This window comes from Xiphophorus maculatus, chromosome 9, assembly GCF_002775205.1.
Source record: "Xiphophorus maculatus strain JP 163 A chromosome 9, X_maculatus-5.0-male, whole genome shotgun sequence".
NCBI classification, from domain to species: domain Eukaryota; kingdom Metazoa; phylum Chordata; class Actinopteri; order Cyprinodontiformes; family Poeciliidae; genus Xiphophorus; species Xiphophorus maculatus.
In genome coordinates, this window is record NC_036451.1 from 51,303 (window position 1) to 75,903 (window position 24,601).

The 24,601-nt window shown below is 40.0% G+C and overlaps 2 protein-coding genes across 5 annotated transcripts in view; both read left to right on the forward strand.

Annotated features, from left to right (window-relative positions):
* Positions 1 to 2,112: 2,112 nt before the first annotated feature.
* On the forward strand, positions 2,113 to 8,767 carry rsph4a (radial spoke head 4 homolog A). The gene is made up of 7 exons (XM_005812889.2): positions 2,113 to 2,666; positions 5,169 to 5,394; positions 5,481 to 5,768; positions 6,913 to 7,362; positions 7,437 to 7,581; positions 8,269 to 8,386; positions 8,479 to 8,767. Exons 1-7 carry the CDS (start codon positions 2,575 to 2,577, stop codon positions 8,702 to 8,704), a joined length of 1,545 nt encoding a protein of 514 aa, XP_005812946.1. The 5' UTR covers positions 2,113 to 2,574; the 3' UTR covers positions 8,705 to 8,767.
* An 871-nt stretch (positions 8,768 to 9,638) lies between these two features.
* lonp1 (lon peptidase 1, mitochondrial) overlaps positions 9,639 to 24,601 on the forward strand; it is a 29,572-nt gene continuing 14,609 nt past the window's right edge. For 2 of the 4 annotated variants that reach the window (XM_023340143.1, XM_023340144.1), the window contains exons 1-9: positions 9,639 to 10,228; positions 15,223 to 15,311; positions 15,449 to 15,568; positions 15,649 to 15,814; positions 20,138 to 20,251; positions 20,331 to 20,392; positions 21,447 to 21,576; positions 21,796 to 21,879; positions 21,973 to 22,041. In XM_023340143.1, the coding sequence (XP_023195911.1) occupies positions 9,719 to 10,228; positions 15,223 to 15,311; positions 15,449 to 15,568; positions 15,649 to 15,814; positions 20,138 to 20,251; positions 20,331 to 20,392; positions 21,447 to 21,576; positions 21,796 to 21,879; positions 21,973 to 22,041 (1,344 nt within the window). In that variant the 5' untranslated portion in view covers positions 9,639 to 9,718. Of the gene's footprint in view, positions 10,229 to 15,222; positions 15,312 to 15,448; positions 15,580 to 15,648; positions 15,815 to 20,137; positions 20,252 to 20,330; positions 20,393 to 21,446; positions 21,577 to 21,795; positions 21,880 to 21,972; positions 22,042 to 24,601 lie in introns of those variants that run through there. The other 2 variants (XM_005812883.3, XM_023340146.1) reach the window with 2 other exon arrangements.

Here is a 24,601-nt window from a genome sequence, read left to right on the forward strand (position 1 = left end):
GCACCGAGCTTGACGCCAAAAAGCGCCGCCACGGCCCTTGACGCGCCTCCAGAAAGACTTTGCATGTAAACCAGACACGCCTGAATCTCAGAACGCGTTTGTTATGAACGTACCATAAGACTGAGGGTTAAATAGTTAAATCTAGTTGGAACTTTGCCAAAAGAATAGATATTAATCAAACATGGTTGCTTCACCTTCTCCTCCTCTGGATATTTGACATGGTTCTGGTCAGGGCCCTGCAGAGACCTTTGGAGGGTCAGGGGTTCAAAGTTAAAAAAGGGCACATTGAACAACAACTTAAAACATCGTACAACAACACAGCAACAACCAATATTAATCAAGAATCTAATTGGATCGTACTATATCATTGCCATCATGTGGGGACAATGCAAACCAAATGTAGCATAATTTCCCCAACAGGTATAATGTTGCTGTTTCTGCTGCTGACATTTCTGGAGGTCTGAGTTGATCTGAAACTGTAGTTCTTATACAGCCCATCGGAGAGAAGGTCGCTAATTATGAAGTTATGAAACAAGCAAATTTGCTGCCATTTTACTAATTAAGCCCTAATAATATCTATTTAACCTCTACAACAACTTGGCTGCAGACTGCTTTATAGATCAAAAAGCTCAAAGGGGTTAACTCTATTTACGGTAATTGTTTGAGTTAGCACCTCTGAGATCTACAATTGTAAGACTGATATATCAAGGCAAAGAAAACTTAGTTGCTGGTAGGGGCCATTCAGACATTCAGGGGCCCCTAGAAATGGTTTAATTTTAACACACACCGTAGATCTAAACCTGTAGCATTCATTTATAGAGAAGGACAATGTTATTAAATTTTATTTAATGCATTCAGCTGGGGAAAAATTTACATTTAGGATTTAATTAGAAAGTTTACTTTGTAAAAGTTTAAAGAATCATCTTGATAATTTGATTTTTGTGTTACCATGGCTACAATATGTTGTAATCTTTGTCTTTGAATTGGGTTTGTAAATACATCACAGCAAACAACCAATAACCAGCGATTGATTTTAAACTTGGCCAATAAACCTGGTCTCCCTCTCACAGATTCACCTTATCTATATCTAAACATGTTAGTGATGTTGAGGTTCTTAGTAGGAAGGGTTGGGGGGACGGGGGTTCTGTCTAAGGCCACATTTACCTTGGGCCGGCCCTGCATGAACAGCCGCTGTGATGAGCATCTCTGGAATCTGCCTTTAATCCCCCGGTGGCCCCTATGCCAGTCTGCCTGTGCTTTGGGGACATTTTGATTCATTTAATTGTGGCATGTTTGGCTTTATGCTGCGGTTCTAATTATTGCTACAGTATTTTAGCTGATGTTTATTTTGTTAACTCTAATTGCTATGGGCCGAATTTTCCTTTAACACTGCAATAACTTCTATTTACAGCCGCTCACTTCCAGCCCAGGTCCCGTCAGCAGCCGCTTTAACCCGCCTGGTAGAAACGTTAAGGAGAAGCAGAGCGAACATTCAGCAGGTGGTACCAGGTGTAGTGGCTAAAATCCTATATTTTAGGCTACTGGTTGCTGTTCCTGAAAGGCGTTGGTTTTACGTGCGCTCAATTAAGACCGTCCGCTCTCTCGTTTATCGTCAGCTTTAAAGTTGCTATGATGTTTTCAGCGAAATCATGGTCTTCCTTTGATTTGTTACTTTTAGCCGACATCTTAGTTGGTGTATTTTCTGTACTGACGGATTTGCGTTTACCACTTGCAGCCATTCTTTGAAGTTTTCAGGACGTCTTTTTTAAGCAGCTTTAAGCACAATATTTAACGAAGGGCTCAGAATAAATGTTTCCCTGCGTTAAAGCAGCAATAACAGCTCCCTATAGACAATCTCTGGAGAGCTTGCAAAGAAAAACCACTCACGCCGCCATCTTGCTCGGCCTTCGTCACAGTCGTTCTCGTCTTCCACTGTCTGCTGCTGAACACTGTCACCGTCAAGCTGCTAAGCAAGAACGAACCATTTCATGCAGATCCAGGGGCTCTCAGGGTAAATGTGTGCATTTTGGTCTGGGAGTGGCAACATTTAATTTTTATTGCTAAGACCAATTTTAGAAAACACAATATAATTAATTTTGTAACTGACAGGGCCTCATTAAAAAAAAATTCTATAAACAAACAAAAAAATAATAAAATTGTGGCGGACCCCCTGCTGGTCCGAGGCCCTTGGAATTGTCATAACTTTTCCGTCCCATTGGCGCCCTTGCAATGAGATATTTCATACATGGAAAAACCTTACGAAAGTCAGAAAGTACGATGGCCACGTAAGAAACGCTTACTGTTCAATTATGCATGAACTGATAATTATAGGCTAACTAGTATAATTATTATTACGAGAGATTTGCGAGGTAACGCAAAAGAAAAAAAGTCCCCATGTCCTAGGGCTCCGTAACTCTTTATTATAAGTTAGCGAGAGAGAGAAAAAAAATAAATGCGTGACGTGGAAGTAGTCGCTCTGGCAATGACTTTGTTTCAGTAACCATAGAAACAGTTGCGCTTGCCTGTGAGAGTTGTTTGTGAAATTGTTTTGGCCTCCATGTGAAGTTGAGGAAGATGGATAATGTATTAGGACGCAGAGACTGTAGAGACGCCGAGGTTTTCAAGGCTTTTCTAATGAAGGACAGCACGAAGAGCAACCGGAATCTGTAAGTAATGTTTCTGTCAGTTTTACTTCTTCACCACCGTTTCTTCCACTGTTAGCTTCTCTGTTCAAAAACACGTAATTTTCCATCATTATTCAAAGCAAAACTCACAGTATATAATATATTAAGTATAATTATGTCCTATACTGCAATAGAGCTGCAGATCAATGATCACTTCTTCGAGTTTAAGATAGATATAATTTATAAAATAAACTAATTCTGCTCCCTAATTGGAAATTCCCCAAACGTGTCCAGTTTTGTTTTGAACGCTACCACAGCTGAATCATACGCAAAGGCGGTCATAGCCTGTTTGGCGCCCTGGGCAGCCACCTTACACACAAACACTGCTCAAAAAAATAAAGGGAACACTTAAACAGGTGTTTAACACTTAAAGTGTTCCCTTTATTTTTTTGAGCAGTATATATATATATATATATATATATATATATATATATATATATATATATATATATATATATATATATATATATATATATACTGTTGAGGAAAATTATTGATTTTGGTGCTTAATGCAGTTAATTTTACGCATGTGTAAAAAGGGTAGGTTTGATACTCTTGTTTTGAACCGGACAGACAGGGGTTAGAATGCAGATCACTAAATGGGGCCTTTTGCTGCCCGACTAGAACACAGAGCCATAAATTCGCATTCTTGCAGGCAGTTGGGGGGAGACCTGCTGGAGGCCAGCATCTGCGATGGTGTGAAACTAATGCAAAATAGAAGATTGAAACCCCTTAACATTTAATTTCTAAGTATTGATACCATGTTTTTACTGAAGATTGTATTATCTCATTTTAAAATTACTAAATGATGAATGTATTTGAAAACTGTATTATCTGTGACGATATTAGAAACAAATGGAAATTGTTTGAATGAAAATGTTTTCTTTACTATTAGAAAATCGCTCAGGAATTATACTTTATTTTGTCCTGTGGATTTTATGTATTATTTTGGCAGAACTCAATCTTTTGGGGGGCTGATTGTGCAAAAGCAAAAAAGGGGTTTGCAAAGATAACATTTCTTGAAGTCTCTTCGAGAACGTTAGGAGAGATAATGGAAGAGACGTCAGATTCCGAGGGTGTCTGCGAAATCTTATCTTAAGACTCTCGGCGCCGGGGACATTCGTACCTGGTATCCTCCAAGATTAACTGGTCCGCCCTTGTCTCTCGACAGAAACCAGACGCCTTTGGAACTTCGTTGTAAATTAGGAGACTTCTCAAGTTTCCTTAGTCCTTATGGGAGTTTCTAATTGGTTAAAGAGCGGAACGCCTTAATTGAATATATTAAATTGGAGAAACACCCACTCAGTATAAAATTTCATGCAAGCCTCAGAAATTCAGAATGCTACCACTGTTTTGCTTTTTGGCATAAAAGCTTTCTCCAAAGACGCGTCTTTGCCCCCTAACCCCCTTGTTTTCTTTGTGTTTCCTTTTCTATTTTTCCTGTTACAGGTAATGAATATATATCTCTGTACCTCTGCAGCTTTGTTAATTGATTCATGCGTTGTTTTGTGTGGAATTAAACTCTGTGATCTGTGACGTCAACGCGCAGTGTCGTGGTTTCACTTCCTCCAGCCGGAGCCCGCCTGCCAGAGATCCCGGGACTTTAAGGAAGAAGGAGCCAAACTTTTTGTCCAAAGTTAATGTTAATTACTCTTCCTTAATAATATATATATAAATTCCCTCTTTCATCCTCTGAGCTTGGGTCCTCTACGAGAGGCCTGGGAGCTTGAGGGTTCTGCGCAGTATCTTGGCTGTGCCTAGAACTGCACATTTCTGGACTGAGATGTCTGATGTTGTTCCTGGGATCTGTTTTAGCCACTGCTCCAGTTTGGGGGTGACTGCCCCGAGGGCCCCACTGTGGTCTTCACATTCGAGGCCTTTCCCAGTTCCTCTCTGATGTCCTGGTATTTCTCCAGTTTCTCGTGCTCCTTTTTCCTGATGTTGTAATAGCTTGGTATTGCTACACCCACCATAACTGCTTTCCTCTGTTGTTTATCCACCACCACAATGTCCGGTTGGTTCGCCATTACCATTTTTTCTGTCTGGATCTGGAAGTCCCACAGGATCTTAGCTCCATCATTCTCCACCACTTTTGGGGGTGTTTCCCACTTTGATCCCAGGGCTTCCAGTCCATATTCTGCACAGATGTTTCTGTACACTATGCTCGCCACTTGGTTATGTCTTTCCATGTACACTTTCCCTCCCAACATCTTGCACCCTGCTGTTATGTGCTGGACTGTCTCAGGGACCTCCTTGCACAACCTTACAGCTTGGGTCTTGTCTGGTGTGGTGTGGTAGATCTGAGCCTCTATTGCTCTATATATATACACTGTATATATATATATATATATACAGTATATATATATACTGGATTGAATTTACTTTTTTACCACTTTTTTTGGGTGAAGACTTGAGACAATATTTGTTGCGAACTGGTGTATAAATAAACTGAATTAAATTGAAAGTAACTTTTTTTTCTTCCAGCTATGAACATCTGACACAGTTACTCATCAAGGTGATTGACGAGCATACTGAAAATGCTGTGGATGTGGTTGAGGAAATGAGCCGTGATGTAAAGCGAGCTTTATTCAGCGGCATAAAGGGGCCTTTGCGAGAGGTTCCACAAGTTTCATCTGCTGAGCTGCTGACAGAGCAACAGCGCACATTGTTTTCCCAGCCAGAGGAAGTAGTAGCCCAAGAGGATGAAATGGTACTGGCTTTATATACTTACACTTAAAAGTAGCTATATCATTCTGTGAAGTTGAGCTTTCTTTATGTTTGTTTTTTTTTCTCTAGGGAGAAACAGCTCTTCCTAATGTGAGTGAGATTGCTTTCTATCTGGAGCAAGCTGAAGTGGGTTTAGGCAGAGAGGAGATGCAGAGGATTTTCCTTGCTCTTAAGCATCTTGTTGACTCTGAGGGACTACCACGATGCCGGCTGTGGGGAAAGATTTTGGGAATAGAAAGTAACTATATTGTTGCAGAAGCTGAGTACAGAGAGGGAGAAGAGGAGCAAGAGAGCATTGAAGATCAACCTGCAGAGGAGGAGAAGGAGCCTGAAAATCCAGAGAATGAGCAAGTGGAGGTGAGACAAAATATCCACTATCCAATATAGTGGAACAGATCCAGCCATGCCTGTTTATCCTTGTAGGGTCCTGGGGGCTGGGCTGGTGCCTATCTCTTGTACTGTATACTGTTATACTGCTGGTATACAACAAGATAAAACGGTTAAAACAGTGTCAGCCTACTGGAGTATTGATGAAAGAGAATAAAATATGTGCACATCTGTCCAATCAATCAAGCACGAGACAGTGTTAAAAGGAGCAACAGACAGTTCAGTAAACAGAGTATCAAACAGTTCACCATAAAACACAGAATATCAATAAAAGATTAAAGCAATAAATTACAGTGACAATAATAATAACAATAATAATAATAGTAATAATAATAATAATAAAATACAGGTCCAAATGGTTCTAACAATTATTTTTAGCCCATTATTTGTATATATCTATTGAATGATAGATATATGGAAAGATTGAAGCCTTTTTTTTATCAGATTAGCGTCACTGATCACAGTTTTATAATCAAGGCAATTGAGTTGTTAATGTTATGATTGGTTTTTAGTTGAACCCAGAGAGAGAGGTGAGCTGAAAAGCTATAATGACGAAAAAATAAAAAATTACAATTCTGGCAGAAACATGACTTGACACAGACCCGGCAAGTGTGCAACAATTTAGACTCCAGCAATGAACCAGTAAGTCACAGCTTATATAATGAGGCAGGGTGGAAAATTACAAATGAACCAAGTGAGCCGATCAGAGGGGATGTGTAACAGCTCTAGCAGCATGAGACCAGGGGAACTATAAGAGGAACACAATAGGAACTAAACTAATATACAAAAAGCACACAAATGAAGGACTAACACTGATTTGTACAGAAAACAAAACACAATAAATAACTAAGAAACTAAGCACAAAGGAATGATGAACTATGGAGAAAATCACCAACAATAATAAGCCATTATTAAATGCTTTTAGTTCTTTGGGATTTAGATGAGAACTGAAGAAGGAGAGAACAATAATAAACAGAAAGGAAACACAAAAACAAATCAAACCATAAACATTAGTAGATCATGATAGTTTAGGTCCAATCCCTTCAAATCTTCACAATTAGGAGATGATTCCTCTGTAAACAATGCATTCTGCTCTTTGGTGGGTTTTTTTCAGGCAGATCCTCTTCCTCAATCAATTTATAAACCCCAACTTGATGCACCAAAGGAGGCCATTGGAACAGGTGCTAATAAATTTGCTTACTACGTGTGCAAAGAGCCAGGTCTTCCTTGGATAAAGCTCCCCTCAGTTAGTCCTGCACAGATCAACACTGCTCGTCAGATCCGTAAATTCTTTACTGGAAACCTGGAGAGCCCTGTTGTAAGCTACCCACCATTCCCTGGGAATGAGTCTAATTATCTGAGAGCACAGATTGCTCGGATCTCTGCTGGTACACAGGTTAGTCCTCAGGGTTTCTACCAGGGAGGGGAGGAGGAAGATGACGAGGAAGACGAGATACCCCGAGACAGCTTTGAAGTGAACCCTGATTTTGAGGACATTCCTGTTAGTGAAATGGCTGAATCATTGTCAACATGGGTCCATCATGTCCAACACATCTTGCAACAGGTAAATCCCTTCTCTCAGAAACAGGAATATTTTCTCAACTACTCCACACATTTACTGAGTGATCATTGATTCAGGGCCGCTGTACTTGGGTGAACATAGCTGTGAAACCAGATGAAGAGTCTAATGAGGATGAGGAAGGTGATGAGAACGAAGAAGAGTCTGAAGAGGTGGAGCCAGAGGTTGGACCTGCTTTGCTCACACCTCTCTCCCAAGATGCAGGTCAGAGAATTTATAAATATATATATATATATATATGTATATATATATATATATATATATATATGTGTGTGTGGGCGTGTGTGTGGGGGGGGGGGGGGGGGGGGGTGAACACATACACAATATGATTCTCTGGATTTTTTTGTAAAATTTGTATCTCACAGTTGAGATAAAGCTATGATAAAAACCTTTCCATTTTTTAAGTGGAAAAAAACCTGAAAAGTTGTACCAAATACTTATTTTTCATTCTGCAGTAAGCTTTATTTTAGAAAAGAAAAACATTCCCTTGGTAAAAGCGTTTAACTCGAAAATTGCTTACCAATCTGGATACCAGTATATGAATGTGTGAGTACTGTGGGTGTAGTTGGGTGTCGAAACATCTTTTAGTGGCATGTTTGACTTAGAAAGCACCCAGCAGACTCAGAACTTTCACGTTCGTCTTACCATAACTGTGAGTTGCATTATGTCAGAAGACAAAGGTTTTCATAATGCTGCAGGCACAGTTTTGGTATTTTAGCTTACTCCATCAGTGGTATTTTTTGTGAGACTCTGTTTTTAACTTAAAGAGGTCCATCATATCACTTTTATGACACAGGTTATGAGAAGTGTTCAACATATTTTAAAATTTTTAAAATCCTCCAGTCTTGTTGAGCCAGCTGATTCTTACCTTTTTTTCTTGTGTGTCTTCAGAAATGTTTAATACTTCTCCATGGAGCTCCAAGGTGTCCACCATACTGACTTTTCAGCATGCTATAGCTGTGCTGCGTTCTAACCTGTGGCCAGGAGCATTTGCTTATGCATGTGGAAAGTAAATGCAGAACGAAATAAAGCTGTTTGTTTTAGTGTTTTCTCTCTGTATGGTAATACTATAACTAACAGGTTTTTTTTCACCAATCTTAGGAAGTTTGAGAACATTTATATTGGATGGGGTCTGAAGTATGTAGGGGAGGTGTACAGCCCACCCATTCCCCCACCACCACTAATGGAATATCAAAATGGACCAGAAATCACAGAGGGCCTGGACCCAACCCCAGAGGAAGAGCAAGCTTTGAAAGAAGATTTAGAAGAGCAGCAAGCTGCCTTGGAGGAGGCAGAGGCTTCAGAAGACGATGAAGATGAAGACTAATAAATATGTAATCTAAATATATATTTGAAATCTAATTGTGAAGTGAATTAAATTAGAAAATATATTTCAATGAATAAAATTTTTTCCACTTAATTAAAAACTCCTCTGGTCTAGGGCTGAGCAATAAATAAATGAAAATAGATGTTGACATAGACATGTTAGCAATATAAACAGAAAATTTGTCTGATAGAATGTTCGATAATTTCACTGAACTCTGATCCAGAACTGCACAGCATTCTGGGGAATGTAGGCGGAGGAAAAGCTTTAGCTCCTCTCACAGCTAGCCAGGCAAGGTGGGTGCATCAACTACCTCGTTTTCTTTGGTTACCTAGCAACCTGTTGAGTAACTTGTGCAGCAGTTTCAGGTTTTTCCATTGTGCCTCATAACTCCTTAAAAATAAAAAAACAGCAGCATGGAGAGAAATGAGAAAATGAGAACAGCTGGAGGATACTGAATAAAACGGGGAAGGTCATGCCACCAGTTTGACAGTATTTTAGATATTTAAAACAAAAACTAATCAATAATTATTGATATTGACTGATTTGATCAATCAATCAATCATCTTACATGCTTATCCCTTGTGGGATCACCAGGGGTGCTGGTGCCTATCTCCAGCAGTCAACAGGGAAGAGGCCTGCTCACCCTGGATAGGTCTCCAGTAAAAATTTACATATATAGGTCATGACATTCACAGATTAATAAATGGAATAACATTTATTTTATTCACTGCTGTTGTTGCTCACATAAACTATTTCATTATGGCAGGTTTAAATCGAACTCTTATCTGCAAGAATACTCTGACTGAGCATTCCATACAACCAGATGGGCCAATTTATAATACTGGTGGTTTTCTTATCACTTATCCTATCTTTCGTTCCGTACTCCAGCTCAGCAGGTGGCAGTAATGCACATGTAGTCTGGCACATTTAACCGGCAGTAGATCTTGTGTGTTAAACGATTGAGGGAAGTTGGAGGTCAGTTTGTCACGTGCTGTTTTAGAACTCTCCAGAAACATGGGCGCCTGTTTGAAGATGGCTGGTACTGTTCAGCGGATCCACAGAACTCCTTATAAGCCTGGACAGCTGTTCAGGAGCGGAGCGATTCCGTATCTGACCGAGGCCACCGGTCAGCTCCGGCTCCAGCCGTCATCGCGCTTCAACACCCTGTCTTCCGTCGGCAGCACTCCGGTGACCACGGGCTGCAGGCTTACCCGACACCACCGCTGGGTTCGGGTCGCGGGGGTACCCCTAGCTCATACAGCTACCAACACGTCCCTTTGTGGACTAAGCGTACCAGCTCGGTTTTTGGGTAACCGGGCCAGTGGGGCAGGTTTCTCTGGGGAGGACGGTGGGGAGAACGCGGCTTCTGGAGGAGATGAGTCTGGAGGGGATGGAGAAGCTCCCTACAGCGGACCGCAGATGACGGCTCTCACCCCCATGATGGTCCCGGAGGTGTTTCCCAACGTCCCGCTGATCGCTGTGAGCAGGAACCCGGTGTTTCCCCGTTTCATAAAGATAATCGAGGTGAGGATGATGTAACGTTACGTGTTTTCAGTGGCTCCAAGGTCACCGAGCGGGTGGAGACGAAGCTGAAGTTGGTTTCCGATTCCAGCTTCCGATTGGGAAAATGGGCGATTACACCTAATTTTTCCACTATCTTTCGCATCTTTAATAAACTCTAGTTTAAAAACTACAACACCTAGACCAGGGGTGCCCAAAGTCTGTTCTCGAGGGCCGGCATCCTGCATGTTTTAGTTTTCTCCCTGGTTTAACGCACCTGGCTCAAATGATGGCTCCTTATAAGGCCTAAGAAAAACACTGACATGCTGATAAGGTTGTTGGTACTACCAGGGAGAGAACTAAAACGTGCAGGATGCCGGCCCTCGAGGACTGACTTTGGGCACCCCTGACCTAGACACTCAAATCCTGAACTGCATTATTCTCAACTAAAATCAGAATATTTACAAGCATGTTTGGGATTCGTGAAACCTTTTTCTGATTTGTGAAACTTCACTTCACTTAGCAGACCGCTGCAGAAGATCTTTCCTTCCAACAGCCATCACCATCTAATTAATTAATGAGTTAATGAGTTACACCAACATTTAATTTCAAATTGGGATAAATAAAGTGGTTTTGAATTAAAATTGAATTTGAATTTGAAAAACATTCATGGAACAAGTGTGAATAGTAATCTAAACTTTAGCGAAGTTTTACAAATCACGTAAAGGTTTCACAAATCCCAAACATGGATTAAAATATTCTGCTATTAGAGCAGAATAATATAGTCCAGGTTTGAAGTGTCTAGGTGTTGTGGTTTTGGAATTAGAGCAGTTCTAATATGAGCTAGATGCAAAAAGGGGCAAAAATGGCATTTTATTGAAGTTTCACAAGTCAGAAAAAGGGTTTCATAAATCAAAAAACAATGTTCTAAATATTCTGCTATTAGTTGAAAATAATCCAATCCAGGTTTGAAGAGTCTAGGTGTTGTAGTTTTGGAATTGGAGCAGTTATACTATGACATGGATCCAAAAAAGTGGTGAAATCAACCTTCATTGAAGTTTCACAAATCAGAAAAAGGTTTCACAAATCACGATCATGGTTCTAAATATTCTGCTATTAGAGCAGAATAATGCAGTGTTGGTTTGAAGTGTCTAGGTGTTGTGGTTTTGGAATTAGAGCAGTTCTAGTATGATCCAGATGCAAAAAATGGCCCTTTATTGCAGTTTCACAAATGAGAAAACGGTTTCACAAATCCCAAACATGGTTATAAATATTCTCCTATTAGTTGAGAATAATCGAGTCTAGGTGTTGTAGTTTTGGAATTAGAGCAGATCTTGTGTGACCGAGACTGAAAAAAAGGGTGAAAATTTTCTTTTATTGCAGTTTCACAAATCAGAAAAAGGTTTCACATATACCAAACACGATTATAAACAATTTGCTATTAGAGCAGAATAATCAAGTGCTGGTTTGAAGTATCTCGGTGTTGTAGTTTTGGAGTTGGAGCAATTCTAGTATGATCCAGATGCAAAAAAGTGGTAAAATCAACCTTTATTGAAGTTTCACAAATCAGATGAAAGTTTCACAAATCCCAAACATGGTTATAAATATGCTGCTTTTAGGGCAGAATAATCCAGTCCAGGTTTGAAGAGTCTAGGTGTTGTAGTTTTTAAACTACTGTAGAGTCGATTAAAGATGCAGAAGGTAGTGAAAAATTAGGTGGAATCGCCCTTTAGATATTTCCTGAATCAAAAGCTGGAATCAGAAATCAACTTCAGCTTCATCGGGTGGAGTGAGAGCTAACGAAGCTGGCTCTCACTCCAGCTGTTAAATCCTGCCTGATATTTTCCCCTCATTACTGACTGCATGGTTCAGTCAACCATTCAGAAGGTCATAGTGACTACAGTAAACGTGGCCAACTTTCTGTCTCTTCTGACAATCACTCAGGGTAGCAAATGAGGAAAGTTCATTAAAATCCTGGATAAATTCTCTGTGGCGGCCCACCATGTTTTAAAAAAAAAAAAAAAAATGTTACGTTGACAGGAAATATAAAAATATTACATGGATAAATGTGTTAGTAGTTGACAATGCTTAAACACACAATTGTAGTCTTAAAATCAACACACAAAAATACTGTTAAAATAAATATTTTTGTACATCTGTTAAACCCTGAATAAGTTAATACCCTGCTGGTGGAATGCCCATGAGTAGGCCTGTCACGATAACAAATTTTGCTGAACGATTGTCTCAAAAATTATTGCGATAAACGATAAACATTACGTAATAATGCATGCGATTTCTTGCCAAAGATAGATACACTTTTTCTTCAAAAGAATATTTAACGCTGGAGCTGATAAACAAAATAAACAAAACAACCAAAAACAAAAATAAAATGTATTCTCAGTCTCCATTAACAAGAAACGCACTTGAAAAAAAACTAAATAACATAAAGCCAAAGTGGAAATAAATACTACATTCAACCAAAAGAGTGCAGATTATGAAGTCTGTATATTATGTTGCCCTTCAGTAATAATCAGATTTAAATAGAGAAGATGGGCACATCGACTACCTGATGCAATAGTTCACACTACATGATTTTTTGCTCCTATTTTTCCCCTTACAACAATCTTAAAACGTTGGTCTTTCTAAGATTGTGTGGTGTGTTACGGTAGATCGTCGTTGTCGCTCCGATCTAAATCAGGGGTTTTCCCCGACTGGGAGAGTTAACACAGCCTGTTGAATGTGACAGGTAGCCAATCAGAAAGGGAGGATTCTCCTCGTGCTTTCTGAGGGGAAATTACAGAGGGGAATCCCAAACAGCTGACAGGGCTCACTCAACCCGAAGTCCAGGGACATTGGAGATGATATGTGGAAACAATTCAACAGGCAAAGAATATAGAAATGACAAGGGGAGGAGCCCTGTCAGCTGTTTGGGATTCCCCTCTGTAATTTCCCCTCAGAAAGCACGAGGAGAATCCTCCCTTTCTGATTGGCTACCTGTCACATTCAACAGGCTGTGTTAACTCTCCCAGTCGGGGAAAACCCCTGATTTAGATCGGAGCGACAACGACGATCTACCGTAACACACCACACAATCTTAGAAAGACCAACGTTTTAAGATTGTTGTAAGGGGAAAAATAGGAGCAAAAAATCATGTAGTGTGAACTATTGCATCAGGTAGTCGATGTGCCCATCTTCTCTATTTAAATCTGATTATTACTGAAGGGCAACATAATATACAGACTTCATAATCTGCACTCTTTGGGTTGAATGTAGTATTTATTTCCACTTTGGCTTTATGTTGTTTAGTTTTTTTTTCAAGTGAGTTTTTTGTTAATGGAGACTGAGAATTCATTTTATTTTTGTTTATTTTGTTTATCAGCTCAAGTGTTTAGTGTTCTTTTGAAAATAAAGTGTATCTATCTTTGGCATGAAATCGCATGCATTATTACGTCATTTCCATTAAATCAGTGTAAAAAGGTCGTCAAACAATATTATCGTTTATCGCAATAATTTTTGAGACAATCGTTAAGCAAAATTTGCTATCATGACAGGCCTAATTGTTGGACACCACAAGGCAACAATGAACCCGATCGAACAGTTGTACCTAGGATTTCTGTCGGCTAATGAGTGGTCTGTCAGGTTTTGAAAATGGATCGTGTCGTGTCTGCTGGGCTTTACACTAAGGAAATGAAGAAGGAGGAGTCAGTGGAGAGCACCGGAGTTGAGCCCTTTTTCATTCGGTGTCATTAAAAGAAAGAGAAAAAGGCCGGAAGAGACGATAATGCCGATAATTAAAATTACGTCGATAGTTTTAATTTATCGTTGATTTATCGTTTATCGCGACAGGCCTACCCATGAGTGTTTTTAGATTCCAAAACTCTTTTAAGCAAATTTACTGATCACAAATTTGCTTTGTGATCAGCAAATTTATGGTTTGCTGATCACAAAGCATAAATGAACTAAGCAGGTGCTGAAGGCTAGCCAGATCTCCAGGGGCCCCATAAATGCAAATATTTTAACACAGACCATATAGCTAGAATTTTAACATTTGTTTGTTCAGAATGACAATTCTATTACATTTCATTTATTGTGAAATGTAATGTTCTTGCTTGGTTTCAGCAAGAATAAATTAAAAGATTTTAAATTGTGTAACATTTAAATTAAAGATTTTAAGGAGCTGGCAAGTTTACTTTGTTAAAGTGCAGGGAACAATCTTCATAGTTTACATTGTTTTGTTACCACAGCTACAGTCTGATGCTGGAAATTAAATCTTTTGAGCTCTGTTTGTTCACAATTATTTGTGAATATATATTTATTACTTCAGCAACTTACAATTATCACTGAGTGCTTTTAAGTTTGGCCAATTAAACAAGAGACACTTTCCCAGATTTCACTAAGTCCATGGTGAAATGTTCTTAGTGGTACTGATGATCTTAGCAGGCAGAGGGGCCCCAAGTCAAATTCTGCTCGAGACCCCATACCACTTGAACCAGCCCTGCATGACGAGCTAAAGCAGTTGCTCTGCACATCTCTGCTGGATGCAGAGGGACAAAGAAGTAGATTTAATTTATGAGGCGCTAGTAGAGACCAGTTATTTAATTTTAAGAAGAACTCATCGAAAGCAGACACGGCTATTTAATTATATTTTAACAATTTAATGGAATTTATCAATTCATTTTGGCACAATGTCCCTTTGAAGACATTCATGATGTTGATGCGGGCCAAAATGAAAATGAGTTTGACATCCCTTCTCTGCTGGTTATAATGTATTATGGACATCTAAAAAAGTTTACCCTCCAAATATCTCAATACCAGAACTATTCATGTCCTGTGTTACTGCCTGAATTGGGTAGAGGTGGAGGTGGTTGGAGCCACTCCAAGCTAAACAGAGCTGATGCTGAAGGGGGAAAAGGCAGGGTTATTGGCAAAACGTGATGAAAAGATGACAGCTTCAAAGTTCCATCCAGGCACCGGTCTCCTGAAATGATGCTTCAGGTTCTTCCTGCATGTGCTGCTAGGTGAAGAACAAGGCCCTGATGGAGCTGCTGAGGAGGAAGGTGCGCCTCGCTCAGCCTTACGCTGGAGTCTTTATGAAGAAGGATGATAAGTAAGTCAGAAATGCTTCTATTATTTTTCTCTTGATTTGAGTTCACAAAGAACATGATTTGTCCTTTTGATATTTGCTAACTGCTTGAACCTATCAGTGAACCAATCAGGTTCAATGACTGCTGTTGTGTCTTCCAGTAATGAGTCGGATGTGGTCGAATCCCTGGACTCCATCCACTCCACTGGGACCTTTGTTCAGATCCATGAGATGCAGGATTTAGGAGACAAGCTGAGGATGATCGTTATGGGCCACCGCAGGTCAGATCCAGGTCTGCTGATACCATCTTAAACCGTCTCCATGTGTACAGCTCTGCTGATTCTGTGCTCTGGTTCATCAGGATTCGGATAACAAGACAACTGGAAGTGGAAGCTGAGGACATGTTGGCGTCCTCTGACTGGTCAGAGTCTGAACCAGAGCCTCAGGTCAAAGCTACGGCAAGACGGAAGTCCAAACGCAGTCGTAAGGACCAGCCGACCTCCCTGGCAGAGCAGCTGGAGAACAAGGTCAGTTCAGTGCTGTCAAAACAGCAAGAAGCATTTCAAACAAATAATAGTCTAAACTAGATTCCTCCTCATGCCCATCTTGTGAATTTTGGGAGCTTGTGCCATTTTTCTGATCGTATTATATTGATGAATTACAGTTTCCCCCTCAACTTTTCTGGGTGGACTTTGTGCATTTCTCAGAACAGAATTGAGATTCTCAAAATGTCTTGTCAATCTTGAAATCATTTTGTCAGTGGTTCACATCAGAAAGCAGTTTTATTTCTTTCAACAAGTTGCAAATGCTTTTGTATATCATGCAAGTGATTATGTATAATTATCTGCTTTTTCCAACATTTTCAATTGCCTTTGTCATGTTGATCAAAATATTTTATATGGGTCTCTGTTGAATAGTATTGACTTCTACGACATTTAACCATACAGTGGCTTGCTGAAGTAATAATGATGTAATAGTCAATTTTATTCATAGTGCCCTTTTTATCTCAAATTGAAATCTCAAACAGCAAATTAACACGCTACTAGATTGTAGCTACAGCTCCTCTGAGGCTGACTGACAGAAGCAAAGCTGCAATTTTGCGCCACTGGCCCTTCTGACCAACACCAGCAGGCAAGCTGGATGAAGTGTCTTGCCCAAGGACACAAATGACAAGGGTGGGCGGACCGGGAATCGAACCGTCGCCCCATTTATACCCCTTCAACTTTTACATATTTTGTCACATTACAACCACAAACATGAATATTTCATTGGAATTTAATGTGAAAGACTAACACAAAGTGTCATACAGTTGTCAAGTAGAAGGAAAATTATACATGATTCAAAGCATATTTTTCAAATAAAAAACTGAAAAGTGTGAAGTCCAAAGAACAGGCAAAGACTGGGAGACAGCATGCTAACGCTGCTGTTACCTTCCACAGCAACAAAGCAAAAAAGAAAGGGTCTGATACTATAAGCTGCGTCCTGACAGGATGAAAAAACTGAAAGGGGCAATAACACACCCATCACCAATTAGAGAAAATGACAAACTTAGATGCTAGGTCAGCACAAAAAGTGTGCTTTAGAAACAAGCTGGGAAATATGCTAGAAAAAGTTATCAAAAAGATATCAAAAAGAAAATGAACGGGCGTGCCGTGGTGGCGTAGTGGTTAGCGCGACCCGTATTTGGAGGCCTAGAGTCCTCGACGCGGCCGTCGCGGGTTCGACTCCCGGACCCGACGACATTTGCTGCATGTCTTTCCCCCTCTCCTTCCCCGTTTCCTGTCAGCCTACTATCATATAAGGCAGTGGTACCGGTCCGCGCAAGAAATAATGAACTACTTCCGGATCTTTTATTTTGAAAATCCTAAACCGGATTTTACCGGTTACGTCTTGCGCGTCAAAATTGAGCCAACTTGCAACAGAATGAGTAACAAAACAACATTGGAGTACAGTGAACCCTCGCTATTCCGCGACCTTTCGCGATCTCGCTGCTTCGTGGATTTGCATCATGCATTGTGTTCTGCATTCTGATTGGCTAAACAGTCTCTCCGCTTCTTTTCTACCTGTGTGTCAACAGTTGCGGTTTAATATGTACACATACGTAAAACAGCTTGCCATATTTAACATAATCGATGGTGGCATGTCGGTTTATAAGACTCTTTTTACCCAGAAGAAAAAAGAGCGACAACAACTACCGATAACTATGTTCTCCTCTCGAAAAAACACACCTGTTCCGCGGGCTTTAGAAAAAATTAAAAAACACTACAGAGTGGAGTCAGGCTGCAGCGGCTCAGTCAGAAGAGCAGTGAAATACACGTGAGTCACTATTTGTCCTACTGTACTTTGTTTTGTTTTTTTTCATAATCATTTTTTATTTTCTCCCGTTCTAATCCAATAACTCAGGTTGCGGTGGGGCGGCTGATCTCCGCAATTCGGGCACGGGAATCCGCTTTCAGTTCATAGTAAAATTATTATTTTACAGTACAGTAGTTATTTGTAAAAAAAAAAAAAATTTGTTTATACAGTACTTTTTATTTGTTAAACAAATGTTTGGGCCTGTAAAAAGGTTTTGTTCTTTGGTTTCAATGTATTATGGAGTATTTCATTGTTTAATAATTGTAAAACGAGGGGGTTAGCGCCCCCCCCCCCCCCCCCTCTCACCCCGTCCGCAGCAAAATTGCAAAGGGCTGACCGGTCCGCGCGACTAAAAAGGTTGGGGACCACTGATACAAGGGACACTAGAGCCCACAAAAGAGCCCCTGGAGGTGTACAAAAAAAAAAAAAAGAAAATTAACTCTGTTGAAAAATGTGTGGAGCTCAAGGAAAAGGATATGATATCTGCTTAATTTGCACTACTGAGATGGAGCTCAGACTGGAACCTCAGACTGTATGTCGTCACTGAAGCTGAGAAGGACGTGATGGAGAGCTGTTACATGTGCCAGGAGGTTCTTCCAAAAGACAAGGGCTTCAGATTTTCATTGATATTGCTCATCGCCAGCAGCTCCTGCCCCCATGGTACCATCATGCGCTTGATGCAAGGAGATATCATGATTACATATGGAAAGCTGGTAAGGGAAATGACTTCCTGAAAATAAATGGACTCTGTCTTGCCCATGACCTGCAAAGAAGAGTGTGAGTCCCGACAGAAGCTATGGCCAAGCATCTAAAAGACTCAATAATAGAAAAATCAATCTTATTTGTAGGGGGCCGTGGTTTCATAAACAGTGTGGAGATTCCCTCAATGTTTACTCTGATGCAAGATTAATCGCAAATCATTTTTCCTTCCTGGTGGGTCCATTCTACTATTCTGGAAGTTTATTCTATGTTGCAAATTAAGGTTTGAGACTTCAATAAGGTACTGATCCACTGTGTATGTTATCTATACGACCTTCAATGACTAAGTTACTTTTCTTGTTGTTTAAATGTTATCTCTTTCACTTATTCTCTTTATGCCAGGGGAATGCATAATATGCTTTTTAATATGTTAAAAAGAATAGCGCTATTTTTATTTGGTAAAAATTTCAAATCTGATTTTTGTCTTTTTCAGGAATGTCACTCTACAGTTGATGATTTTATGTCTTTTTTAAAAATCCCAATGGGGTAATTCTGTTTGGCTTTCTCACAGGTCTAAGCATTCTGCAGGTGTTATGACTTTAAAGCACAGATTTAATGGGAATTAATACTATTGTAAACGAATATTTTAGTAATCTATTGATTATTCTTACGATTAATCGAGCAATCGGATAAAAAAAAAATAAAACATTGGTAAATCTAGCATAACAGCAGTCACAACATCACATATCAACATCTGTCCAATTTTTCACATTTGAGCTAACAATAACTTTTCTGTAGTTTAGAAAATTAACCTGTGACAATAAAGCTCACTTTCTAAGCTGAAGAAAAGTTATACAAAAATCTGAAATTATATTCAGTGTAATAATAATAAAAAAAGCAGGCTCACTTATAAAAAATGTATATACTCCAGCTTTTTATTTATGTATTCATCTTAAGTCAATTTAATAGATGAACTCTCACCTTGCCCAGTCATTTATAGCTTTTGTTTCTATGTTAGTGACGGGATTTGACACCTTTATTCGTCACACACAGAAACATCTACCAGCTGCGTGCCGCCACGACGTGCTCCGCCACCCATTTGTTGAGACTGGGATGAAATAAATTTTCCGGTTCATCCATAAAGTTACACTTATGTTAATAATCTAATGTGCAGCCGCTCGCAGTGTTCAGTCTATCAGCTCACCTGTATAAATACACCTTCAGCGCTCTTCCCCGCCGTTTGCTCTGAACACCGGCCACCAGGAAGCATCTCTGAGAGGAGAAAAGCTGCCGTACTCCAGGCATCGCAGCAGTCATTTTAAGGACGCTTATTGGTCCCCCGAAAAACGACAGAAACCCAGACATTATAGTGAATCAATCGAATCTTCCCAGGCCAAACTTGAAAACTGGACGTTTTGCTGCTAACACTTAGCTTTCATCTAAGGCGGAAGTGAGAGTACTGTGCAACTCAAGTAAAAACCTGGCCGGAACACGGTGCATTAAAAAATAAAACATAACGTAATGAAGCATCGAGGCAGATAAATTTTCCTCGAGGAATTTTAATAATCGAGGTACTCGAATCACTCGAGGAATCATTTCAGCCCTAATGGGAATATTACTTTTACTGAATGTGATTTACTGGGTCACTATGTCAACTGTTCTACAAAAATCAGCTTTTCATTTCTGAAATGAAATGAAATGTTTATTGTTTCAGCCAGAGCTGTTTATAAATGAAATTTTTAGTAATCGAGTAGGAATGAAGGACCATCATGTTGGTAATGAAGTGTGTTGATCAGGTTTCAGAAGCTGACCTGAGTCCAGAGCTTCAGCCTTTGCCTTACTCCAACATTCTGATGGTTGAGGTGGATAACGTTCAGCATGAGGAGTTCACGGTCACTGAAGAGGTCAAGGTACCCAACACACAGCACTCGCAGCAGAAACATCCTGAAAGGGCTCAACCATTCTCAGAGGGTCTTTGTGTGTTGTCAGGCACTGACGGCTGAAATTGTGAAGACCATCAGGGACATCATTGCCCTCAACCCCCTCTACAGGTCAGCCAGCAGCTGAGCCTCTCCATTCTCTACTCATGTTTGCTTTTGGTCCAGTTGTTCTTCATGTTGTTGTGGGTCATTGAAGTTGCAATGTGGGGTCCTCTTGAGAGCACTGACATACAGCTAGTATGGTGTTGCCATTTCTGAACAGTTGGACTTCAGGCTGCAGTCTTTTTCTGCACTGTTACTTTCTTACTGAGTTGCCTCAGCCACTAATGGCTGCAGCTGAAATATTAATATATTTTATGTTTGTCTGTCACCTCCATGATTTTCAGTGACTTACTGCATGAACAAACAAATTCATGTGTTAATTTAATTGCAATTTGTATTTAACGGAAACGCCACAATTGCAAAATTGTGTTTGTTCAACATTTGCACAATACCTACACATTTTCAGCACATTTGTACCTGAAACACAGCTAATGGCTGATCTTATCCACTGAGAAGATCGGTAGAGAAGATTGATCGCTCATCACCCAATGGAGCTTTGAAACCAACGTCACTGCGTATGATGTGGGGCATTTATTGTCTCGCGCAGTTGCTCGGCGCCATCTTTGAAGGCCACAGACCAAAACAAACTTTATTCCGGTGTTTTTATTGTTCTCCCCACTGCATCCTCTTCCGTAATGCTGAAAAGCAGTTCGAAACAAAGTGCGACAAGCTTCTTCCAGATGCCAGTAAATGGTACATGGGGAAAAAAATAGCTAAAATTGAAAATATCGACCTATTTGAAATAAAAAGTTGGAGCACAGACCCTAATTTTAAGATTTTACTTAATTTTACTTATTGGAAAATTGCTACATTATTTTAAGTAACTTAAGATTAAAAAAATCTCTAGCATCTTGCTTTAGATGGGTTGATAATTAAAGGCTACATTCCACCACTCTTCAATCAAGGGAACATTTGTGTCAATCCTGACACTTGATTTCCTTTCAGTTTGTGACTGCATGTATCCAAAAGTGAGAGTGTTATTGGAAAACATCTCTGAGTCAATATATTTGTATCCATAGTGTTTTAGTGGTAATGGTGGCATTTTGAGTTCTGTGTTTGTCAGAGAGTCGGTGCTTCAGATGATGCAGGCTGGTCAACGGGTGGTCGATAACCCCATCTACTTGAGTGACATGGGGGCCGCACTGACGGGAGCTGAGTCCCAGGAGCTGCAGGATGTCTTGGAGGAGACAAATGTATGAGCTTTTCCCTCATTGCCTGTATGCTTCCTCTGTTAATAAAATTCTGATTCTTTGCAGTAATGAGCAGTGAATGAAATGTTCAGGCTGCACAAAGCTTTTGAATGTCCACTGAGAGAAATTTGGAGTAATATGCCACTTATGTTAAAGCAGTCAAAGCAGAATTTTACAACCTTCAAACTAAAAAAACAATTAAATAATTTTTGGTTTTTGCAGATTCCAAAACGTCTTTACAAGGCTCTGTCTCTTCTAAAGAAGGAGTATGAACTGAGTAAACTGCAGCACCGTCTGGGCCGTGAGGTCAGAGATCATAATCAAGCATGTGAGCACTATCCTGCCTTTGCACAGCCCACTATGTGAACTCACTCCTGACTTTGTGTACTTTGGTCTGAGGTGGAGGAGAAGATCAAACAGACCCACAGAAAGTATCTTCTCCAGGAGCAGCTGAAGATCATCAAGAAGGTACAGGATCAGGAGGAGCCGGAACTCTTACTGCTTAATGAGCCCAGGCCTGGTCCAGGTGATGCCTGGCGCATATGTTGCTCATCAGATGAGAAGTTTTCTCGCATGTCTTGCAGTCATATAGACTATTCTCTAACCAGCAACTCGATAACGAAAGAAACCAATTCTTCCTATTATAGCCGTGCAGCAATCACTATAATGCTGATGGAAAAAACAAGAACTCTATATGAGAAACATTGGAGGTTTCATACATTACTTCCTTATTTTTCGGACTATAAGGCACACCGGATTATAAGACGCAGTATCAGTGAACGGATCTATTTTCATATATAAGACACACCGGATTATAAGGCACATAAAGTGAAACAAAATATGGTAGTCGGATAGGTCAGACTTTATTCAAATCATTAACAATAACTGTCAATATTACACAAAAAAGTACACTCACTTTTTCAATCATTCATCTTCTACGAATCCATCAAATTCCTCGTCTTCGGTGTCGGAATTGAACAGTTGGGCGATAGCGACATCAAGCAAGCCCGGATCCCTCTCGTCGTCATCCGATTCAGCCTCATTGCTGTTGCTTGGCTGTTCATTGATGATTGAAGGACCATACGTATCAGGAAAAGTGGTTCGCCACCCCAAAATAAGTCTGTCTAGACGACATAGAAAGCTGACCAGCAGCGATTATGCTTCGACAATCAAGGGGAGTGGCTTCGTCGCTTACCAAAGTTGTAATAAAACATACGCTTAGGCCTGTCACGATAGCAAATTTTGCTGAACGATTAATTGTCTCAAAAATTATTGCGATAAACGATAATATTGTTTGAAGACCTTTTTACACTGAAAATGACGTAATAATGCATGCGATCATCTCTGTTCCCATGCATAGAGATGTCTGTGGCATGCACTCACTTAACATAGGCCTACGTAATCCTACAATAACATGATATTTACAGTTGGTTTATTAAAAATGCTTTTCAGTAAAAGTCAACAGCAATAACTCCAATAACAAATTATAATATTCTTCAAAATGTATTTATTAAAAAATGCTTAACAATTCCTGTAATGAATGAATAGCACAATGAAAGAAATAATGTCTCATCTAAACATCCCTCACTTAACAATAAAAGTTAACAATAACTCTCAACTCCCAATAACACATGATACTCAGCCTCAGTAATGAACAAAATAATGTCTGTTCTGTAGGCTATTTAACAAATGAGCTAATTAACAAAAAAATACCTCTTGTGTAGCAAAAATAACTCAAAATGTACCAAAAACGAACAAACATATCAATAGACTATCTTTACTTTCCTGCTTAATCCTCGTCTTCCTCTTCATCTGGTTTTTCCTCCTCTTCATCCGGTTTTTCTTCCTTGTCCTTGTTTGCCCATTTATATTTTGCTGTAGAGCTGATCTTTCTCAGCAGTTTCTTGTGGCTCAACACATACGTATGAACGTTCTTGCAAGACATATTTTTGAAATTGTATTGCACAAATAGGATCCCTTTCAATGATTCAACTGAGAGCTGGTTCCTCTCCTTTGTCCACTGGCTCTGCATCAGTGAAAAAATTCTCTCTACATTTGCATTGTGAGGAGGAAGTGCAAAGACAAACTGTGCAATCTTCAGCAGTTCTGAGTAGCATGCAATACTTTTGGCCTTCTCAAAGTATTTGGTCCACTTCTGGTGCACCTGCAGGCCCATGAACTCATCATCACTGCAGCTTTCTATGAATTTCTTCAGATTGGCAACTTGGTCAAAGCATTTAACATCATCAATTGGCACCCCCTTCTCTCCAAGGTACTTGATGCAGGCCCCCACATTATTCCACTTTGGTGGCTCACTCATGTCCATCCACATGAATGGTGAGAACTCTTCCATAGGTGTCATCCACTTCTCCAGATACTCCAAACATGAACTGTACATGCCGAGCACATCAGCCATGAACTTGTCATAGCCCTCTTCAAGGCCTTCTCTGCGATTTTCGGCCAGCAGTCCCTTAACTTTGAGGGACATGAAATTGTTGTTATTCCGTTCAATAAGAATGTTGTGGATGCTGCTCAATATTTTCTTAACCTCCACGATGGAGTTGTTCTCCCTTTCCATTTCTTGAATGTGATTGTGGAAGATGGACATGAGTGAGTGCATGTGCCACAAGTATATCTCACCAAATGGGTTTTCAAAAAATGCCCTGATCATCATGGGTGGCTTTTCCTGAGACAAAAAGAATGCTTTTAAAGCAAGGAACATTTGTAGCATCCTCTCTATGCCTGGGAACAGAGAGAGCCACCTTGTCTTGCTGTGTGACAGCATCCTCTTGTATTCAATATCAACAAAATCGCAGTACTCTTTGAGGGACTCTGTACGAACAGTGTAAATGTGGAAGTACTGGTAGATTTTAAAGATTATATTCTCAATGTCCACATCAAGTCTGTCTGCCCCGTGATGGACACAGTTGTTAAGTATGTGTGCTGGGCAACCCACGCCAATCAATGTTTTGTTTTGTAGCATTCTCTTCAAATTTGCAAATACATTATTCCCCCCTTCATCACGCCG

What these genes read in the sequence shown, in the direction of transcription:
- rsph4a (XM_005812889.2), top strand. Translation starts at nt 2,575, where the DNA reads ATGGATAATGTATTAGGACGCAGAGACTGTAGAGACGCCGAGGTTTTC. An exon ending in TCCAACACATCTTGCAACAG is followed by an intron (nt 7,363 to 7,436) that starts GTAAATCCCTTC and finishes TCATTGATTCAG; the next exon opens with GGCCGCTGTACTTGGGTGAA. An exon ending in TTTGCTTATGCATGTGGAAA is followed by an intron (nt 8,387 to 8,478) that starts GTAAATGCAGAA and finishes CACCAATCTTAG; the next exon opens with GAAGTTTGAGAACATTTATA.